At 44.3% G+C, this 22,221-nt stretch overlaps 1 protein-coding gene across 1 annotated transcript in view; it reads right to left on the bottom strand.

Annotated features, from left to right (window-relative positions):
- Positions 1–22,221, bottom strand: part of LOC131285679 (lachesin-like) — a 41,987-nt gene that overhangs the window by 18,608 nt on the left and 1,158 nt on the right. Inside the window, exons 2-5 of the mRNA XM_058314537.1 lie at positions 4,726–4,872; positions 3,183–3,383; positions 2,708–2,829; positions 1,583–1,730 (exon numbers count right to left, since the gene is read on the bottom strand). Coding sequence (XP_058170520.1) covers positions 1,583–1,730; positions 2,708–2,829; positions 3,183–3,383; positions 4,726–4,872 — 618 coding nt within the window. The remainder of the gene's footprint in view (positions 1–1,582; positions 1,731–2,707; positions 2,830–3,182; positions 3,384–4,725; positions 4,873–22,221) is intronic.

Below are 22,221 nucleotides of genomic sequence, written 5' to 3'. Positions count from 1 at the left end.
TTGACCATTGCATAAAGTTGACTTTATTGCAAAATGGAAAAGGAACTTGTTCAATGAATAAGTTCTCATTGATCATTTGAGTTTAAATGATTGATTGATTGATGGGATAAAGAAGTATTTCATGTAAATGTTTCCATAAAAATATTACTTTTTGGATATATCTGTGTTTCTAAAACCCAAAGAATGAAAATCTGTGACCACTCAAGCTTATTTTATCATACTTCACGCATGTTATATTTATCATCCATCAATTATGGTCAATCCACATGCATTGTGTTAGTTTTTTATTCTACAGGGGTAGTTAATCTAGATTAGAACTAATGTTCAATTTTTGATTGACATTTCAGAACGTTTTTCCAAAGTAAATTGAAAAAGAGCATGTTGAAAAGGTATTGTGTTGTCATCCTACCGTGTTAGGTTCGTTGAAAAACATCACGAATGCCTGCATCGAAGCTCTTGGAATGGTAGCTTCTGGTAAAGACAGTTTGTACTTCTGCCAATGACTTATCTGCTTTCGAGCAACATCAATAAAATTCGTTACGCCCAGACGAAGCTTTTAGCTTTAAGATGTTTCCCGGCTTTGTTCCCTTGACTCCTAATACGTCAAAAGTCGGAAAAACCAAACGCTAGATTAGGCTGCCCTTTTTCCCGCCGGCCTCCTGATGTGTTGTCTGCTTTTGATGGTCGAAATTGCAGCATCGTCTACTTCGCCCTGGACGCGACGTGCCTGATATTCCCGCTGGAAAACCAGATGCGCCACCCGCAGCACTACCTCGGCTGTCCGGGTATCGTCAACCTGAACTACGTCTGTCTGGCCGTGCTGTACAGCTTCTTCGGCGCCGTGGGCTACATCCGGTACGGGGACGCTGTCGAAAGCTCCATCATACTTAACTTCCCCACGGAAAACGTGTAAGCCGCCCGGGAAGCAGAACGCTGTACTTGATCGCTTGCTCCTGTTTTTTTTTTCTCATCTCGTTAAATGCTTCTCCGTTGCTCTTTCAGGCTCGTCTCGGTGATACAAGTGCTGTCCGCCGTGGCGGTGCTGTTTTCCATCGGACTGATTTTCTACGTGCCAACCGAGATCGCCTGGAAGAAGCTGCACACGAAGGTTCCGAAGCAGTGGAGCGGATTGGCGCAGAGTGGCCTCCGGCTGTCGGTGCTGGCACTTAATATGGCCGCAGCGTGCGGCATCCCACACTTGGGGACGTTTATGGGGCTCCTTGGGGCCGTGCTGAACCCCATCCTCGCCCTCTGGATACCGATCGTGGTGGATACGGCCTATCGCTGGCCGCTGGACGACTTCGGGCGACTGCGCTGGCGACTGGTGAAAAATGGAGCACTTTGCTGCTTCGGACTGTTCCTGCTCGTCACCGGCACCATTTCCAGCGTGGAAAACATTGTCGCCTTGTACAAGTGATGTTTTTTTTTGTAAATAAACTTACCGAGGTGAATACAAATGGACTCATTTATCGAAAGCATATCCCGAAAGTGTTAACTAACCTTTAACCATTGGAGTATTTGGGTCTAGCCATATGCAATTCATGCAATCGGTGAGGGAATGTGATTTTAAAACAATACTTACACAACACTGTCACTTCGATGTCGACATGCACCGTCTCTCGCACACCGTTGTCCGCCGTACATTGGTATACGCCAGCATGATGCCGGTCAACACGCTCCAGAACCAGCGTAGGACTCTCCGACAGATGAGACGACGCTGCGAGGGCATCCTGTTTCGAGGAAAGCGTGAAAAACCAATTGAAACAAAGGAATGAGAGGGCACGTAAGCTGTCAAAACACGAACGAAAACTCTAGGTGGCCCCCTGGGGTCATGCTGTAGTGGGCGAATGTTGGCACCCCACACACGCACGTGCGGAATACTTGCAAAGCTTCGCTGTCGTCGATGAAAAATTGAATGTCACGGTTGACAGGCGCTTCAAAATCGATAAATCTAAATCATGGTTTAGGCGATGATTTATAGCAGGCGTTCCTCGTGCCTATTTTTAACTTATTTTAAACGAAAATATTTCCTGTCTAATGGATACATAAGCCTATTCGGAGGAAAATTGAGGAACAACAAGAAAATTGTCTCACCCTGTAGTATATTTTAATAAATTAAGCCAAGAAGAATTCACCCAGTCGTTAACCTCAAAGCCGTTGAAACAAAGTCCAACGAGAATTGAATTGATTAAGGAACGGATTTATCACAACCTCCTATTTGTTAGCAGACGTTTTCATCTTGCTTATTTCGTTGAAAGATTCTATTGCTGCTGATTTAATCATTGATGGACGTTTAAGATAACTTTCTATAAACTACCCGTATTGAGACTACCAACAGTGAGCAGATTGTCTCACAAATTGCCCAGTGCATTAGCAGTAACAAATGGGCTTACAATTACATTCCTAACATAGGCGAGTAGGTGCAGCTACGCGCCGGTTTATTGTGTCTGTGTGAAAAGCGACCTGTCTCTTATCAGCGTTGGCATAAATCAGCCCACACCATTCAGCTCGCTTCTCGTTAATGAAGCGAACGAGACAATATTTATTCATGAATGATATCAATGATCACCATCGTCGTAAATATGGCACGCCCAGGGTTGACCGACAGAATCCGGAGCGTTTCGATTTGCCGGGCTGTTCGAGGTTTGCGCTCGGATGATGGTAGAAAAACAGAGCGCCCGACAGAAGTCAGGCACGGCGCACTTACCTTCTTGTGCCAGTAGATTGCCGGAACCGGGTTGCCGGATGCCTTGCACTCGAGCGTCACGGTGCTGCCCTTCCGTGCCGTGATTTGCCGGTTCTGGGGCACCACTCGTATCGTCGGAGGCACTGGAAATATTATTACACGATTAGCACACGCACGGGAAAACACACCAGCGATCGCTCTTGGCCAGCTACCCGGCCGATGAGTGATTGGAACGTCCGCAAAGCCAATCACTGCCACGGCAGTTCGATTCGATGCTATTGGTTCGCTTCTAACTGGCGCGGCAGCGTCTGCTTGGATAGTCCTAACCAGAGCGAAAGGTCAGCCGAACGCAAACAACGGCTACTGTGTGACCTACCCGTGCCTACTTCGATAGGATATAAAATCACACACCATCCAATCCAAGCAAACACACTGTCGGCCATTAATCGATTTCGGTTCGCAGGCAGTACGCAGGCGGAAGTAGTGGTGGACTTACCCAGAATTTCGAGCGTGTGGACCTGATCCCGGCTCTCGTTATCGCCGATCTGGCAAATATAATCACCGGCGTCCTGAATTTTCACGTTCGCTATCTGCAGGTTGTAGCCCTCGACCAGCTTGAATCTCGGATCACGTGTCACCATTAAATTAGCCGCCGTAAGCACCGAGGTCCCCCGTCGCCACAGCAACACATACGAACCTGAGGAGTGGGAGAAGAGCAGATGGAAGCGGAGGATGATAACATCCGGAAAGGAAACGCACATTAAATCGCCGCATTTGTCGATCCGGCCCCGTCGCCCTGTGGGGTGTCGCCTCGAACAACCAGCAGCAAAACGGCCGACTTCCTTGTGGTTTGTGGACTCTCTTTGGACTTGTGGGGAAACCGGGAAAAGGGAAACGCTTCCTGGTGCGGTGAACGGTGAAGAACACCAGCGCAGTGGGGCGCATAATAACAATAATGACAACGAGCTTCCGAACGCTATCGAAAATTAAAGCATCAAACGAGCATTAACATGCAAGTCCGAAGTCTGCCGTAGTTCGTAGTGCTTGGTTCCTAAATGGTTCTGAAGGGAGCAATTGCCGGGAGATTATTAAAAACACAAAGTACGGCGCACATATTAACAACATGCAAATATGGTTTCACGGTTTTCCACGGTGAAAGCGGGTTTTACCCAACCAACTTGGACCACCATCATCGATCGATCGCTCATCGGAGAACGAACAACACGTAAACTGATAGCACTAGCGTCAGAAAACAGGGACTTGCATCAACCCTTCGAGGCGACGGTATCAAAGATGGTATTTTGAAACATGTTTTACTTGAAACCGTTTATAGGATTTTGGTATAAATGGATGAATTACATAAAAAAGAAAACATAAAAGATTTAGGGACCAGCATATAGTATAAACAAATAAAATAAAACCAGACCCACATAATTCTAAAATTGAAAAAAAACAAAATAAATTGTTGATTCAACCGTCAGTATTTTTGATATGAACATTCTAACGTTAAAAAATACATGCTAAGCTATATTATGGTTTAAAAAAGTAATTTATCAACTTAAAATAATATTGAAGATGCATTGTTATATCATTTGAAAATATTAAACACTAAATAAATCAAAGCACAATGGCCATTCAACGGTTCAAATAACAATAAAGCTTCCTGGCACGCCTGTAGATATTTGTGGCTGACAAACTGGCCCCGGAACAACACAACCGGAGAATGGAGCACCAGCTTCGCCAAAGCATCTCCACAGCTTCGCTCTCGGGAGCCTCCAGTCCACACAGACAATCGGTGCCAGAAGGCAAGCAAAGCTCAACCAAAACGGTGCGTCCGGTGACCGAAAGCGAAACCCGATAAACACATAGCTCTGCGGTCTCGGGTGCATGCGAGAGCGAGGCTCCGGCGCGGGATCTTATTTACGTTGGCACAGCATACTGGCTCCCGGGTGGCTTACAGCAAAGGCGCTGCAGACACCATTCTCGATACACACATACACACATACAGACATAAACACACGGGACAGGACAGTACTTACCCAGGTCCTTTACTTTGCACGGCAGCTCGATCGAGTCGCCGATGATGGCCTTGTAGAGATGGCCTCGAGTCATAAATTTCGGTGCGACGGTTGGTGCGTCAGTATCAATTGTGGAAATAAATGGCTCCGGGAAGCAGTGGCTTAATCCTATTATCGGCCGACAGGACAACGGGACCGTCCGGACCGGCCGATGCAAAACCGGGCGCAGGTTTTTCCGGGCGGTAATCGAATTCGAATGCAGAACATGGAACGCAGAGGGAAAGAAAGAAATGGATACAGAAACGAATTAATGACCTGATAACAATTGAAGTGGTGAATGATTTACAGAACTGTGTAAGATATTTCCTCGCTATCCACTTTTCTTTATCAAATTGTTTATTACATTTAATCACTTCTATTTATCTTTTCTTGGTTAACCTTCTTCAGTTTACGATTTGTTCCGTCGTTGTTCGACTTGTTTTCCCCACAAACATGCTTCGCTCGCCCTTTAATGGACACCTTTTTAAATTGCACTCTACACGCCGACCTTTTGCTTGTACTTCCTAGTTGAAAAACAAGATCCACTCCCTCTGGGGCGCGCGTCAGAAAGGTGTTATGTGGGGCTGATGTGTTCGTGCCATCGTGACTCGGGCCGGTTTAGTTCACGGCATGCATGTTGCGTTTAGTACTACGGGACGGTGCGTGTCAGCGGTGACTGTGGAGAGGGAGCGCGGTCCAACTTATGAAAACTGAACTGGCAAGTGGTTGTATTTCTTTCGTTTTTTCAACACCATCGCATGCAGGGAATGGTTTTTCATTTTTCGTTCACAAAGCAAAAAAGGGGTCACCGAGCGTGCGGAAAACGGCTGCATCACGGGGAGGAAATAACCACCCGACCCTTAAAAGTCACTTGCAAGAGGTTCATAACGATAGTTTATAGAAAAGTATACGCCCCAGCTGCAATCGCTGCTGGTTGTGTCGTTAATGTGCGGTGGCCATTTTCCTGGAACGGAAGCAAATATTCTCCATAACCTGCCCCGAAACCCGGCCACGGGTTCGGAAAACCTAGGAAAATCTAAACGAGGAACTGGAAAAGCGTGTAGCAAATCCGGTTCGGGTTGAGTAACAACCCGTTTCGCCGTATCTTGACTCGACATAAACACTCCAGAACGCCCCGGAGGGTGCTAATAAGCGTTCCAAAATGCACCCTTGTTGGTAAAAACCACCCCGAGCGTGTATATGGAATTTGTGGCACCAACCCTCGCTCACCTTCTCACCCACCACTCCAGGTACCAGGTGAAGATGGAAAAATAATTGATTAGTTGCGTGATTCGATTCAATTTGTGCATGAATTAATCACCATTTTCACGATATAATCGTTGATTATTTTTCCATCGTCGAAATCAGTTCGCCGAGGAAAACTTTGTCGATCGGCTTGAATTAGAAATACATCATCCAATCGCAACAAAGCAAGTTTACGTAATCCACACGACGACGCTGGATATTGGCCGCCCTCAAAACAGGGTATCCATTATACGTTTCCGTTTCCGCTTCGGGTGAAAATCATCCATTTCGTCCCCATTTGATGGCGGTTCGAATCGTTTTAATAAATGACGAAATTTACGACCGAAACCGGCCGATTTTCCGTCGTCGCACCCACCGATGTCGCCTGATAAGAAAGGAAAATATAATCATCCCCCCATGCAGCTCCCACCCACCCCCACGTGTTCTGTGTTCGAAAAATTTGGGGGAAGCCCAACAAAACCGGATACAAGAGTTATTATGGGGCAACCGCCGAAGAATGAATGAATAAAGCTCGACCAATGGAGCCGCGCATTATTCTCGTTTTGGGCCGTTTTGGGGCTGGAATTATTTATCGTACGGCATCCGTGTACGCGATAAATATCGGAAAAATTGGGGGCTTTCTTGGGCACGGTGCCAGACAGCACCAAATTTCGGTCATTAGCCTAGCAGCGAAACTCATTAACCATGGACAGTTGGCGCATTATAACGTCTACAGAAAAAAAATACGGTAGTTGCTTTAATATAAAATGTTATCTATCAGTTGTGTTAAAGATTATCCTCAAAAATATTGTTTTTGAATTTGATTCGATTGCATGGAAATGAACTGGCGTATTTATCATTGATATTTTAATTTCTACTGCAGTTAAAAAAAAACAACCCAATTGCATGAAGATGTTTTAAAATCGCAAAAAAAAAGATAAAAATCCCCAGCACATAATATTTTAAAGCAGAGTAATTAACGCCGCGATACGAACGCTAAGCCAGACATCCGGTTTAGAGCATCGACGGTGGGAGCAAACTGGTATGTATTATTTATCCAGAACGGCTCCGGAGTGATAACTTCCTCCATTATTCACCCGCAAAAGTTTTTCCAACTAATGCATATCGTTGCATTTCCCCAGACAAGGCCCGGTATGCACTAAGAATGCACCTCAGCACTGGCGCGCCAGCGACGGCGAGGCGGTGGCGGCGGCGGTGGCGGCGGCGGCGGCGTGGTGTGATTATAGTTCAGTTTGAATTTATTTCCTTTTCAATTATGGTGCTATCTTTATTTCATTGCCACCAGAGCGCCGCACGCGAGCTGCCGGAGCCAAAGTGAAAAGCCAAGGATGTCGGTGGAGGCGCCTGGTCGCTCGTATCGTTCCGCAATGAAAGATGTGAAGGCTGCAAGAAGCAGAAAAAGCTTTGGCGCTGCGCACCACCGAGCAAACCAGCGAGCATTTCCCGTCTATTCCCATCGCGTTGCTGGCCTTTTTATTTATTAAATTCGTTTCAAAACAAACTGCGCCGCAGTTAGAAAGCAGACGGAGGGAGGAACGTTTTCTCAAGGACTCCAGCGAAGGAACAGGAGCGATGCGACCCGCGCCAGAACGAATGGCGTGCAAAACTACGGAGCACAACAAAGCAAATTATTATTTATGTCACGCTATCACTGCACATAACTGCGGCTTTTTATTGGTGTCCGGTGGTGCGCTTCCTCCGGGGTAAAGCTTCAATTATGAAAATCATATTTATCCCGAGGACGATTGTGGAGGACACTCGCTGGTGTTGTTCGTACGTGTGCCATACAAATTCTTCATACACACAAACAATATACATCTCAACACGATACAGACACCAGCGAAATGTGTTTGGTTCTATCACTTTCAGGTAAACCTAACCCCTATTTCGGAGAAACTAAACCAAATGGAACGAACGCTTCGACACTTTCCTGGGTGCATCGAGCTTCTGGTGAAATTTCTAAGCCTTCCGTGCCCGGATTAGTCGTGTGTAGCTGTAAGACCATCTCCCAGCAGAACGTGGCAGCAACGTGAAACATCTCCGCACAGCATCACTCACTTTAATCTTCGCAAAACCCAACACCAACAGCGACGTCAGGTTCCTTAGCACCGAGAACGGCAATGTTCCCGAGCTTACCGGGGTTTTCCCAATTTGGCTGAGTAGCTGCACAACCACGCCGTCGGTTTATTGATGCGTATTGTTCCGTGTGCCACGCATCGGTGAATACCAATGTGCGCGCGAAATTCGGTTTCCGGTCGCTCCGCATACAATCCACCTCGATGCTCCCGGGCGTAAAGTCGGTCGGATCGAATTGTGTCTGGCGTTTTGCCCCGGCACAACTTCGGGGGAAAAAACTTTTTCCCGCCCACTCGGAACTGGCGCTGGAACCGGCGGCCTGCGGGTTGCCAAGTCACACCGGAAGCAACCGTCCCTGGCAACTGGTGCTGGTCGACCGAAACAAGTGCGTAAATATTAGTCCAATAAATTGCTCACGGCTGGCGGAATTAGCTCGGGTTGGCAGGGCGCGAAAATGACTCCTTGGGGAGCCTTTCGGTGCTCGGCTTAGGCCAGGGATCGGCGGGAAGGTTGCTACGGTGGATTAGAATTAATGATTAAATTTATTGCCTGCCGCCGCGCCGGTGCTCGGTGGCGGAAGCAAAGTGGCACAATTATGGCGGCACATTCTCAGACGTTTCCTTCCGGGCGGTGCCGTTCGGTGCGGGCTCCAGGAAACGAGGGAATCGGTTCGCCGAGGCTATTATTCTTCGCCAAAAAACGGGAAGTGGTCTCTACGCACCGCGGCAAGTTTCGCAATAAATATAAAAACACCAACTGAAGCTCGTGCACCCCAATTATCGCCCATTTAAGCGATGCGAGGAGGTTTGGCCAACAACATGAATAACCCGTAATCGAATGTCACCACGAAACGAACTAAAATTAGACTGGTTTCATCAAACCAAACAATCGCAACAGGTTTCACGGACGGCAACTAAAGCCGTTAGCTAAATAAATATTAAAATAGAGCATTGTTTGCATGTCAGGGGTATTTTCAACCAGTTTATGTAACCCAAATGAAAGCAACAAGTGTTCAACAGACATTTGCGTCGAATGGCTCGTTCCAGTCCTGGTGTTGACATACGTTTCGAAACAAAGTCAGCACCTGCTTGTATGAAAACAGACCATGCAGACATTGGCATCAACAGTTGTTTAGCGAACGAACATGATCGAGTGTGTTTTTTATGATACTGCTTGTTTAACACATTTCATGTTTAGCACTGGTCACATCTAAAATTCCTTTAAGTTTTTTTATAAAAACTCAATGAAAATATCAAGTGATTCGTTTAGGTTTACAAAAATATATTTCTTTATGTTATTATTATTAAACAAATAAAACTATAGAGTTTGGCAACATTTCAAAGAAACAAAGAGCACTAATATGTATAGCTAGTAATTAAACTGAGGATTAGAAATTAGTTTTGTATATTTAAGCGGGGAACGGAACAACTTTTATAACTTGGTTACTTAAGTTACGGAGGAGTTTTATACTTAATCCCTTCGTTTACATCTACAGTTAAGATACAAGTTTTGTCAAATTTCATCAATTTATGGAAAAGAATAATCCTATTAAATATTTCAGCTTTTATTTTTGTGTAGAGTTTTGAGTACACTAACTTTAAAACTATTCACTCATTAAGTTTAAACACCGCAGATATTGTTGAAGAATTGTTTGTTTACAACTAATTTTACATTTAGAATTTAATTTTACTAACACGAATAAAACAACCATGAAAAATCTCCTCAGCGTTTAATAAAACACAGTAAATCATAAAAACACAAGATTTTTATTTGTGTTGCACAAACCTAGGTAATGTACGGTAATGTACGGTTGTCAGTAATGTACGGTAGTTTTTACGTAGAACAATAATTAATCGTAGCCATTTAGAGGTTTTCATTAGTATTAATCTTAATTTAGCCTCAAACACGATACTAGTGAAAATAACCATCGTACCAGCGGCATATGTTAAGGAGTATTCATCAAAAGTTGTGGGTGTGGGTGTATACAACTCGGGAAAATCGATGAAATATCAATCATTTTAAATATACCGAAATTGACCGGTGCTTTGTGGAAGTGTTTTAAATATAGCTTTGTCGGAAAGGTTTAAAGTATTATTTTAGAACAAACGTAAAAATATAACTCCCTAGTAAAGAGTAAAAAACACAACCTTTTTTCTACGCTCCTTCTTTACCAAGCATCGTAGGTGCATCAAGCTATTTTCTTTATATTCATTAGAAATATGAACATCCAGAAATAAATTCAATAAAAAATTAAAGTAATCCAGCGATGCGTATTGAGTATGATTTTGAATTCATTTTCATTAGTTGGTTTTAGCTTTTCCTCTGTACTTTTCAATGGCTTCCTAAACGCTTAAAATTGAAACTATGTACCCATGAAATTAGAACACACGAAACCTAGAACCAGCATCCATTGGACTTTAATTAAAACCCTAAACCGGGTCATTGATGAAAATTAATTTTCCCCCGATAATGTTTCATCATCGTATCACGCAATCAATCAAAACTCCTACCGTGATCGATTTCTATTAAATTAATGTCCGGAATAACGGAAGCCCCTCCATCACTGTGGACGCAAGTGCCGAGAAAATTGCCATCACATACACGGTTAAAGCAAAACCGCATGTTTCATGGCGAACGCTCACCTCACGCGGCTTCAAAACGAGTCCGCACCGGGTCTAACCTTCCGTTGATGGCTGGCTGGTAAACATGTGAAAAGCCACGTAATGTTATGAGTATTCTCGGGCGTCCCGGTGACGCGTCACGTGTAGCAAGGCTCGTACCGCTCTGGAAAGCATGAATTTTAATTAAATTCAAACCTAATAAAAACGGCATACAGGCGCGCGGTGCAATAAAAGCCCTCCTGCGGGTCCTTCTACCGAGTCCGAGTGTGGCTTCACTTGTCGGCCAAACCAGGTACGCCACACACCGTGAAGAAAAAGCCCGACCGAAGTGCACCTCAGCAAGGAAACCCTCGAATGGTGGAGCCGAGAAAGGAAGTCGTCCATTAATATGCACTTCCCCGTGGCAGAGAGTGAGGGCCTTTCGCTCCAACGCCTCCCAGTGCTAATGATACTGATGACGTTCTTAACACTACACAAGTCATGAAAGTATGTCGAGCATGCCGGTGACTATCGCTACCTGGTTCGTGTGACCCGGCTCTTGAGCGGTGAAAAGCTAGAAAGGCCGAGTCAAAAGCGAAAACCTGAAGTGAATTAATGTAAACGAGCTTACATGACCGAAAGTACAAAAGTATGTGAAAGTCACACGATTCAAGTGGAAAAGGAGTGTCGGCGAGTACGGCAAGTTGTTTAACATAACAGAGATCAAAACGTTAACACCTTCGCTTAGAGTTTCAGTGTTTCCCTTGACGCTTTTAAAACACACCCTACCGATTTCCGTACTATTTTGAGATTTTAATTTGACATCACTTATACATTTATTTTTATTCGTTGAAGGTTTTTCAGTTAATTCAGCTAAATAGTATATGAAAACAAAATACATATGTCACGAAGGAAAAACGGTGGTCAATAAAACAGGTTTTCAGATGACCGGAAAAAAGATGTCTTAACAGCATGTTAGTGAAACAAAAAAACAAATCTGTTGATGTATAAAAAATACGACAAAGACAAAAACCTTGACCACTTCCGACACCGGCTGAAGTGAATATGATTATGCTCTTCGCTCCCCGTTTGTTTTGAACAGTTTATGTTCATGCTTTCCCATGCCGCCGTGGGGAAGGAAAAGGTACGAAAAATATACCTGTTTTTACTTGGATTCAATGTTTTTTGTCGTCCCCTTTTTGTAACATGGACATGTCTTAGTTTTTTTTTCTGTTTTTCCCTTTTCAATTCTACGGTTTTTGTATTTGGTTTTGATCGTAAAAGATGCAGACAAACTAAATAAAACCTAATCCTGTTAAACATGTTTGCCAAAAATTCAAAGTACCTGCCGCCGGATGATGGAATTGTTGATTGAACTTTTTTACATCTTTTGAACGAGGCACATCGCACTGTTTGCAAAAAGCTTTCCTACGGTTTGCCGAACATTCGTCATATGTAGCAGAAGCACGACCCAACGCACCGATATTCCAAAGTTTACACTTCCATCGTAAGTGCCACCGTACTAAAAGACGTCTCGGGATTTGGGGCAAGTTTTTCCATAAACCGAAATACAGCTTTTATGTTCAACTGCCACTCAATCAATTTTCATACGGTTGATTGAAATGAACACTCACAGTTTTTCATTCGATTATCAGTCGAGTACGGGGAGGATCAGGAAAAGGAGTGTCCCCGAGTAAGATGCATTAAAATGATTAAATGAAACAACCTTACCTTACCGTATTTTGCAACCATCGAAAGGCAGACATAAACGACGTGTAAGTTTTCCTTTGCGAGGCTCGAATCGATGGTCCTTTGGCAAAATGAATTGAAATGTTCAGCCACTAAGAAGAGGTATTTCCACATGGGCGCACTCTGTTTCCCATTTCCCCGAGCTGTGGCACTTCCAGACTATTCTGCTATTGGGTTTATCGTCATCAAAAAATTATAACCTAATAACAGAACGTAATATCTTGCGTGAAATGTGTTCACTGTTTCACAGCGTCATTTTCGCATCAAAGAGGAGTCTTCTGCTGCTCATCCGTTCCTCGTCGAAAAATACAATTTTCATTTCCCACACCGCACCTGAAACGTCGAGACAATCTTCCGCTCAGTGGTCGTTACATTTCAATTTACGTAAAAACATACACACGGAGGCGCCCAACAAACTCTCAAAAAAAAAAAACAACGACAAGACCAGCGGAAAAGCGCACGACAATCCTAGCCGCTCAGTGAATGCCATTGCACGATTTTTTTTTCCTGCCTTAGGCTGAAAATTAAAAGAAAAAAGGAAAGGCAATAGAATTACGTACGCCCGACTGGCCGGGAAAACTCGACGCGAAGATGCCCGCCCGCGTACCGCACACGAAACCGGATTGAAGAAAACACGAATTTCTCCCCCAATTTTCCTTCCGGTAGTTGATGGGAAAATATGGATTTTCGAGGTACTTAGCGCGGCTTTCCACGCAACCTGTGTACCGCTGCCCGCTGCCAGTTCGCATTGTTCATTTTCCAGGACAATCACTCCCGGTCGTTGCGTCGGAAAAGCGTTTACTTTTTGCCTGGTGCTGCGGGAGGAAAATCTAATTTTACCAATTTTTTTGTTTTGTTCTTCCTACATCCCATTCTTTCCCCGGTGCCGTTGCCAGCGTTGCCCGCGCCGAAGTTTCTGGTTATGATTGTTTCTTTCGGAGCGGGACACGTGATTTAATTCAATTCAAATGAACTTCATTTCACCCTCTTGGTGCTACCATGTTTTCGTACAGAGTTCACTGTTGTAATGAAAACCTTTTGGAATTTAAAATTCCAACGTGATGGCACGTTTTGTAATCGAAAATATTCATCACAGTTGACGTTGAAAAATCTTCAAATGTCAACAGTTTTCGATGAGAAACTTTTCCGATAACTTAGATGTTTCATTACAAATAAAATAGTACGAAAACGTAGAACAAAGCACAAAGCTCCGAGAAATATTAAAACATAAACTTTATGTAAGTACTGTATTACTTTCAAAGGATGTTGCAGGCATAAAATGCAGCCGTAAAAAGCACCCAGCCCAACCTTCATATTACTCATTTTATGCCTACATAACCCATACATTAAACATCTTCCAGGTCATCGAGTCATCGAGGTCGGCATTTGCCTCCCCAACGAAGTCCGCAGAAAACCCGTTATCTTATCGTTTTTATTACACTTTGCTGAGCTTTCCACACCGGTTGACGGGGAAAAGGGACCAACAACAAGTGCAATCAACAGTGCAGAATCTGGGCAGGAGGAAGTATATTTTGCTTGAATGTTTTCGCCTTCTTTGAGTGTGTAGGTGTGTGTTTGTGTGTGTTTGTGTTTTTCCTTCGTTCGCGGTACGTCTATTTCCCGAAGACCCTCGACGGTCTTCGTTCTCCTTCATTTCCCGTGATCATAATTCATAATTTTTGTTGCGAAGTCATGCTTTTCCCACGGCTTTTGCCACCGACACCACCGGGACGGTTTTTCCCGGGGAAAAGTTCGGCCACGGTTTGACCTTACGCGCGCGTTTGCGAAAGCGGGCGGAAAAAAGGCGAACCGGCAGCGCTCCGGGGTGAAGTCAAGTGTTTAATTCGCTCAACAAAGTACTTCGTTGATTTCGCGATTATGTTCCTACACGCTATATCGCTCCTGGAGGCGGGCCCAGTTTCCCGTCCCGAGCGGTTCTTTGATGGTTCCCGGTTCGTGTCCATTTCACCACAACGTGCCCATAATTGAATACTCAATCGGGGGCGGCAGATGGCTGGGCCGGTGGCAGGCGTTGAAGACGTTTGCGACCGGTTTTCGAAGCCGACAGCGAGCAGTCGGCATTTTCTTGGTCGCGAGCGATCGATCGAACGGGCTCCTGTGCCTTGAGCCACTTGTGGATTTTGAACACCCACGTCGCGCGAGTTTTCCGCTCCACCCGGTCGGAGCCGGGGGAGGTTTGTTGCACGCGGGCCATGGTTCAGTAAGCAGGAATTCATTTGCCCATTGTCACCGTTTTGATTGAGTTTGCTGCGCTTGTCTTTGCTCGCCCATGTGAAGGGTGGCTCCGGCTTTGATCCTTCGGCGTCATTTATCATCTCCGTGGGTCGATATCGTTTGGGGTCGATTTTTGTGGTCCTCGATGATGAAAGGACGAGATGCCATTTGAATATCCCCCCTTCCCCAACCTTTCACCGCTCGACGGCCGTGACGTTGATTGAACCATCGTGTCTGTCGCTGGTGGGCTCCGTCTTCTCCGAACCCAACCCGGACCTTAGACCGGCTGGGCCATGGCATGACGGACATGACGCTGAACAACTTAATTATCGCGCTCGAACCGCCCGGCCCAGAGGTGGTGAGAGCACTGTCGGCACATTTCAATTCAATTTCCATTTACAGCGATGGGCTTCCCACTAGTCGTGATTGGAAAATGATTACCAATCAACCCTCGCACGGTGGTTATTTGAAAAATGGATATAATTGCGAATTAAGTAGCACCATCCGATCGGCATGGCCAGGGTGCGCTGGAACAGACCAGGGACAAAAACGTTCACAAAACGCAAACCACGCTTGATGGTAACGAGAAATGAAATAAAGTTCCTACGGAACCAGGGTTTCATGAAAATAGGATTGAATAGTCCAACATTAAACTATTTCTTGTGTTAAATTATCAAGTTTTATAAACCAAAAAGCTTGTATTTCTAAAAGTAAAGTATTTCTAAGTGAACAAAAATAGCACAGAAAATTAAATCGAGGATTTACCCTTTAATCATAAAAGAGGCGTATCCTGAACATTTCTATTCATTTGAAAATTAAAGAAATAGGAAACAATTAATTTAATTATACTTCTTCTCTCAAATAAATAGCATGAATACTAGTGATAAGAAAAAAACTCTTCCAAGAAATTTAAATAAGACTAAACAATCATCCCGACAGTTCAAAACTTTGCTTCCTACTAGAAGAAACAAAAGTAATTTTAAAAAATATATATACTACTCTTATGCTGACTCAGAGAGTATGTTGCAGTGCCATTGTAGGTTCCAAGTTTTTTCAGAGAATTTTGTTTCAATTCTGTCTCGTTCTGAAACTCATCATATTCAGCATATCTATGACTACCATTGAAAGCCTTTAGTTCAACCAACAGCTCGTACGATCCTAGCGATGTGAGTTGTTGTAATCGCTCCAAGCCGATCCAGAACTCCTTGTTGATGTTGCCAAAGCCTTGTTTATATTCCGTCCAGTTCTGGTAAAAGACAAGGGATCCTTCAAAGCGCAAGTGAATTACCAGCCATCCACCGCCTAACGTTTTATGCTCGCAAAACATTAGAGATGTTTGGTCGGAAATTCAGCTGCCTTGGATTAAATAGACTCCGGACAGATTATCAGGAGCTGGTTTACACAATTTGTATGATTCCTGACGGCAGTGGGAAGTCAATGACAAAAGGCTGGAATTGTAGCTCACTTGGATCCAATAAACATTGGTTTACAGACATGACTTTGCCGTTCCATTGAAACCGGAAACTGTTGTTGGCAGCATGGAGTAGGAGCTAAAAGATTGGTTAAGTTGTTGAGTAAGCTGTGAGAACTAATTGCGCATCTTTTTGTGGTTGGCGCAAGATGTTTGTTACGCAAGGATCTTCCGGGAATTAGACTGAAGAGCCATTAGGAAGTATCCAGCATCCCGATCATGGCGGATAATAACCTAATGAATATCTTCGATTGAACTTTTAAGTTTGGTAAATTTTCTTCATCACGTTGCTTCTACTTATATGGCTTTGCGCTCTTCTCTTTTATTCAACTTTGTATTCCAACAGAATTTAGAAAAAAACACTTACTGTGAGCTGGATACTCATAGTGATTTTTAAATATACTGTACCACAATCAATATAATTAAATAATAATCTATTCAGAAAAACTGGTACGATGACCAAATTACATTTGACCGTACTTGAAGTACTGATGGCGCCAGTTTTGACCCAGGTCATTCTTTGAGCGAGTGGTTGATTTTAAATGTAACAATAAAAAAAATAGCAAATATAAAATTAATCAATAAATTACTAGGGTAAGCGCTGTGGGCTATTACGTTGTTTTTAATGTATCCCATGTCCTCTATTAACCTTTAAAAATAATGCACTGTGGCCAGATATTGCCCAAACACTGTAGCTATTTCTGATTATGTTTTGTCATAAAAGTGTCTATTTTGTTAATTTTAAAGTTCTTATTGATTAGCAAAAATCTGCGACATATTGAGGTTTTCCAATGGAACATGTGAGCTTCACATGCGCAGCGTCAATAGTACATGACTAAAATATTTCATTCAGACCACATGTTTATTCACACGTATTTTTTCAGCTGATTTGACTTCTAGCGCCTTAAGGATGCAATCATGATTTGTAACATTGTTACGCAATCGACACAAAGCCAAAGCAACCAATAAGCCATTTTCACTTTTCCGTTCCTCTGTTCATCCCGTTCAATCTAGGAAGTCAAGATGGAAATTAATTTGCACATTCGGTCCCGGTAATGCATCATCAACCACAAACACGGGAAAAGTTCTTCGTAGTACGGAATAAAGGCTTCACATTTCACATTTCAAGCTTCACTCCCAGTGAATTGATTCTAAAACTTCTCGAACAGGGACTGCTATAACCAGATGCACTTGCAGGTTTCTATGCTTTTCCGACTAATTATATTTTCCTGCCATCAAACCCCACCCCGTCATCCTCTTTCGTGCCTCCTCCGGCTTAAAGGCATCTGTGCCGAGGAAGAAAAAGTTTTCCCTCGGTTCGAAATTCAATTTACTATTTTCTAAACACTCAGAGAAACCCGTCGGCTAGTCGAGGATACGGTGACGTGGTACGCAAGCGGACGGAGGGAAAAAACCTTCTCCTGTCAGCAAAACATTCCAATTACGATACATCAACTTTCTGGCACCCGTTACCCTATTCCGCGCCAGCGACTCACTCTCGCACCCTCCCGTTCCCTGGTCGACATCTATCACATGTCGTGTTTTTCCTACAACGAACACCTCGCCACTCGCTTCCGCCTGCCCGTTTCCGGAAGGGGAAAAGATTCCGGCTGAAGCAGCACTAACAGCTCCGGTCACGAGCACGCAGTAAACAACGAACTTATCCACCGCAGGCTTTTGCCACCGAAAGTCATTCCTTCGCATTTCCCGGACGTAGGAAATTGGCTTTCCGCCGGAAAAAAGGGGCACCTCCCCCAAAGGGCGTCTTGCGCGGTGGGGGGAAAATAAAAACCTCTTGCCAATAAATCCCAAAACCTGACCACCCATTCGGACTTCGATTCTCGACACCCCCTCCATGGCGATCTTCCCGTCGGAAAGGTGGCCCTCCGGATGCCGGTATTCTCCGGTTCCCCGGGACATTGCTTCTCCACCAGAAACACTTGGTGTGACCGTGACCGGGACTTGCTGGTCCTAATGGTCGCGCGGGCGCGTCTCGGAAGCGGACCAGCGCCAGCTGACGTTCGATGTTTTGTCACCCGGTCGTCGACGTTGGCCGTGTGTCGCACTATTTTCGGCCGAGCTTAACGTGTACAACAAATGGCCGCCCATTAGTGCTTCCCAACAAATATCGCTGCCAGCCCAATTTCCTTCCCATCGCCCGTCGTTCAGCCCTTGATTTGTAAGGGAGGGTTTTTACGATCGTCGCATGTTTCTATCTTACATGCGCTTCACCGATTGGTCTGCCTTTCTGGTCGCCTCAGATCCCCGCATAACACGCGTTCCCTCCGCCCTTTCGATGTCAAGAGGCGAGGCAAACAATCAGCCGTCGAAGAGAAACTACCATTTTCCTTATCGGTATCGAGGTTTCCTTATACATTTTTTTTTGCATGACTCCTCGCGTACATTCCATCCCTCCCCTAGATTTTCTCCTTAGTAAGGCATTTCCCAGAACGGCACCGAAAAAAAGTACGCTGCCTACTCACCACCTTCCTTGTATTTTTCCCTCCGTTTCTTGTTTTGCTACATTTTTGTTTGTTTCTCGTGCCCGTAAATTTCCGCCGCTGTTTTCATTTAGCCTTTCGCTTTCCTTTTCGTCGGAAAAAGGCACCATTTCCCCCTTAGCCGGGGGGCCGGGACCGTTCGAAACAAAGAACACGAGGAGGGAAAAAAACAACCGGTTGCGAAGGGAAATCACCCTTTCTACCACCCTCTCGTTTGCCGGTCGGCCGAAGCATTCGGCCGGATCCGTTTGAAGGACATCATCACAAATAATGAAAAAGCTTTTATCATGATAATGAAATGGCGTATTTATACATTGTTTTATATTCATTTTGTGCCCGTTTTGTCGGAAAAAAATCCTCCCCCTCTCTCCGTTTCGTCGTTCGGTTTCCGCGAACCGAGCACGTTCGGGACATTAATATAACTATCACTGGCACACTACCACACCTTCGTTGATTGACGATAGTTGATAGGCGCGAGGGAAGATTTATATGTTTACGCTGCACCAAGGGGTAAACGCAGGAAACTGTTCCAGCGAGTGCTGATTAAATCAAGGAACATGGAAAACACATATCTATAAAGGCGATTGCATGTCAAATACTAAAAGCACTAGACAACGGACGCAAAGCTAAGTGGTTTTAAAAGCTTGGCAAAGCAAGTGTTGAGTAAGATATTTTTTATAAATTTCAATGATTGGTCTTACTTTAAAAAAAAATGATGAATTGACAGCTTATAACACTAACTTATGAAATCCTTCCCTAAATAAATTTAAAGATAGCATAAAATAAAAAATCAAAAACTTAAAAGGACACTCTACCCAACTTTAAACAGAGATATTTAAATTAAAGCCAATTGTGAAAAGTGCGACGAAGAAAAATTTCTCTAACTTCCGGAAGGCCGATCGGTTAGTGAGCTTTCCCGAGAAAATTATTCCGAGAAATCCGACGATAAAGAAAACGAAACTAAAAATCCGTCCATCCAGGCTCAACCAATTCAGCGCTGAAAACCGTTCCGGAATGTATTTTATGTTCATTTTGTTCGTGATAAATTTGACTCCATTTAAATTGAAATTGATAAATTGTCCTTTGGCGTAGTTAAGTTTTTTCTTCCCACTCTGCGGCGTAGATTTCTTTTCCCCAAGTGAAGAACCCTCTCAACGAAGACTGCACTGAAATACTGCCCAGGCGAAGGTCATGTCGTCAGCTTTATTGAACTCGCAAAGACATTTTTCCGAGCAACTGCTCGCTCCCGGGCGTCCCGGTGTCGAATGGGAGCTGTATTTTTCAAATTTCCTCCCCTTCAGCAGCTAATGTTGCGTAGGGCTGCAGCTCATCAAGAACCGGTTGAAGCAAGCGTGACACGACGATGCTGACGATGGCGATGGCGATGATGGTGATGATGATGATGATGACGATGAGAACGATAAGGACGATAAAGTGGGTAGTTCTCCGGGAGAAAAAGGAGGCAAAAAGTGTCCTCGATACACGCTCGCCATCCACAGGCCCGATTCGACCTCCCCCGCCCCGTAACGCCGTGCACGCAAAACTATCAACTTCACAATCTGACGTTTATTTATGTTATGCGGGGAAAGTGATTTCCTCGGTCTCGCTCGAGCGTCAAGTGCCATTTCCAGCACCATTTGTTGGTGTTTTTTTTTTCGTTTTGCTCCCTGTTTTTGACGCAGCAACGTGCCACTTCCTGATAGTTTCCAGTGTCGGACCGCCCGAAGTCCCGCAAAGATTGATGGCAGAGTAAGAGACTTGTTTTGAAGCAAATGAATAACATCTTTAAGTGAGCTACTTTGGTTGCATCATCATGGTTGACTCTTTTTTCCATACTTTTAAAAAGGTTGTGCAACGAATGACTATTTTCTTCATCTTAATTGTTGTGTTGAATAAAACTACCGTGAAGCCACGGTCCAACGAGCACAACCGTACAGAACTAGCGAAATAATGAGACATTTCCTATACAAATGTGTTCCACCTTTCGCAGCGCAAAAGGAAAATCAATTTGCGAGACACAAATCAATCCCTTCAATTAGCGACAGCAGATAAGGCTAATTGAAAAAACCTTTTTCTGTTCCCTAACTTTCCTAACAGCTGCTTAGGACACGAGAAACGAGACGGCACACTCACACACAAAGATGGAGACACTACGGCGAAAAGAAATGGCCCTTTCCGTACCGTTGGCATTCTTACACCCAGCACGCCCATCGCTTTTATTACCGGTGCCACCCCGAAAGCAGTCTCATTTTTCACCTGCCCATAAATATCAGTCTCTTTCGTAAAAGAAACCATAGTGGACGTAGGGAGGAATGGCGGTGAAAAAGGAAGAAAGAAAATAGGTGCCGCTCGTTAGACATAGTATCAGAAGCAGGGCAGGGGCATGGGGCATGAGGCAAAAGGAAAACCCTCAGCGAGAAAAACAAGGACCTTCCCACGCGACCGGTAGAGGGACATAAATGCCAACACGTTTTCTTCAGGTTCTCGCCCTGCGAAGGGCTTCGTACGGCAGCCAAGTTCCAGCGTTCCCTTTCAACGAAGCCCCTTTCTTTTCTTTTGTGAATGAGGAAGGTGGAAGAGGGTGCATTTTCCGTCGACAAGAGTACCAACGAAGGGCCGCCACCGAGTTTCCGGAAGAAAGCCTTTAGCACAAACATATAGTTAATAAATTTTTACGATTATTATTTGTGTAACGAACGGTGTGGGAGGAAAAGGTTAAGGACTGCGCGGCCCTTCCTCCCATACCTCATTTCCTTCCCGTGACCCGGTTCGCTCGGGTTCGTCTCGGTGAACCATCATATCTTTATTTTCCCTGCCGTTGACAGGTTTCCGATGGGAAAAGATAGCTCGCCCGGCGAAGGTGAGTGAGACTGCGCTGCTTCAAAGCATCAAATATGATCGTTATCGGGCATGATCGACTGGAGGCCCATCGCAGCGCTCGCAATTGTTATCAAAAGGTCAATAAAAAGCTCGTACGGTTATGTACCTTTGATGGCATATTAACCCTTGGGACCTTATCGTAAAGGTAAACCCCTCGTACGGCGAAGTCAGTGCCTTAAAAGAGGTCTGGAGTGAAAATAAAAACAAGTCAACAATTCTTCCCAGTATAGCTCGTTGTGATGTCTTTAATTGTTCCTAAAAATTTTATCTACATATTTTTCATTCTATTTTTAGTTTTAAAATTTGAGCCACCGTTCTTTTGTATGTTTGATAGATTTTAAAACATGTCTATGCTTGCTTTTCAATTTTAAAGAAACAAATTTTAAGTCCATTTTTACATGCTGAGAACACTTAATCCTCTCTCGGATTACATAAACGGAAATTTTCTTTTGCATTTGCAAAACCCATCTCATCCGCACGACTTTTTATCCCATTTTCCAAAATGTTCATTACACAACTGCTCCCGGCCATCTCAAGTACGTCATCGCTTACCATACCCCTGGGACCGGGTCTGGGTTTTTCCCGACCAGGGCCAATCCGGGCAAACGTCGGAATGGCAAATCGATTTCCTTCGACGAGAAGCAACAAAGCGGCCGAACACCAAAATACACAGGCAAAATATGTCGCTGCTCGGGAAAAA

This window comes from Anopheles ziemanni, chromosome 3 (genome assembly GCF_943734765.1).
Source record: "Anopheles ziemanni chromosome 3, idAnoZiCoDA_A2_x.2, whole genome shotgun sequence".
Classification (NCBI taxonomy): domain Eukaryota; kingdom Metazoa; phylum Arthropoda; class Insecta; order Diptera; family Culicidae; genus Anopheles; species Anopheles ziemanni.
Note: the sequence above shows the minus strand (reverse complement) of the source record. Positions and strands in the feature narration are given on the sequence as shown.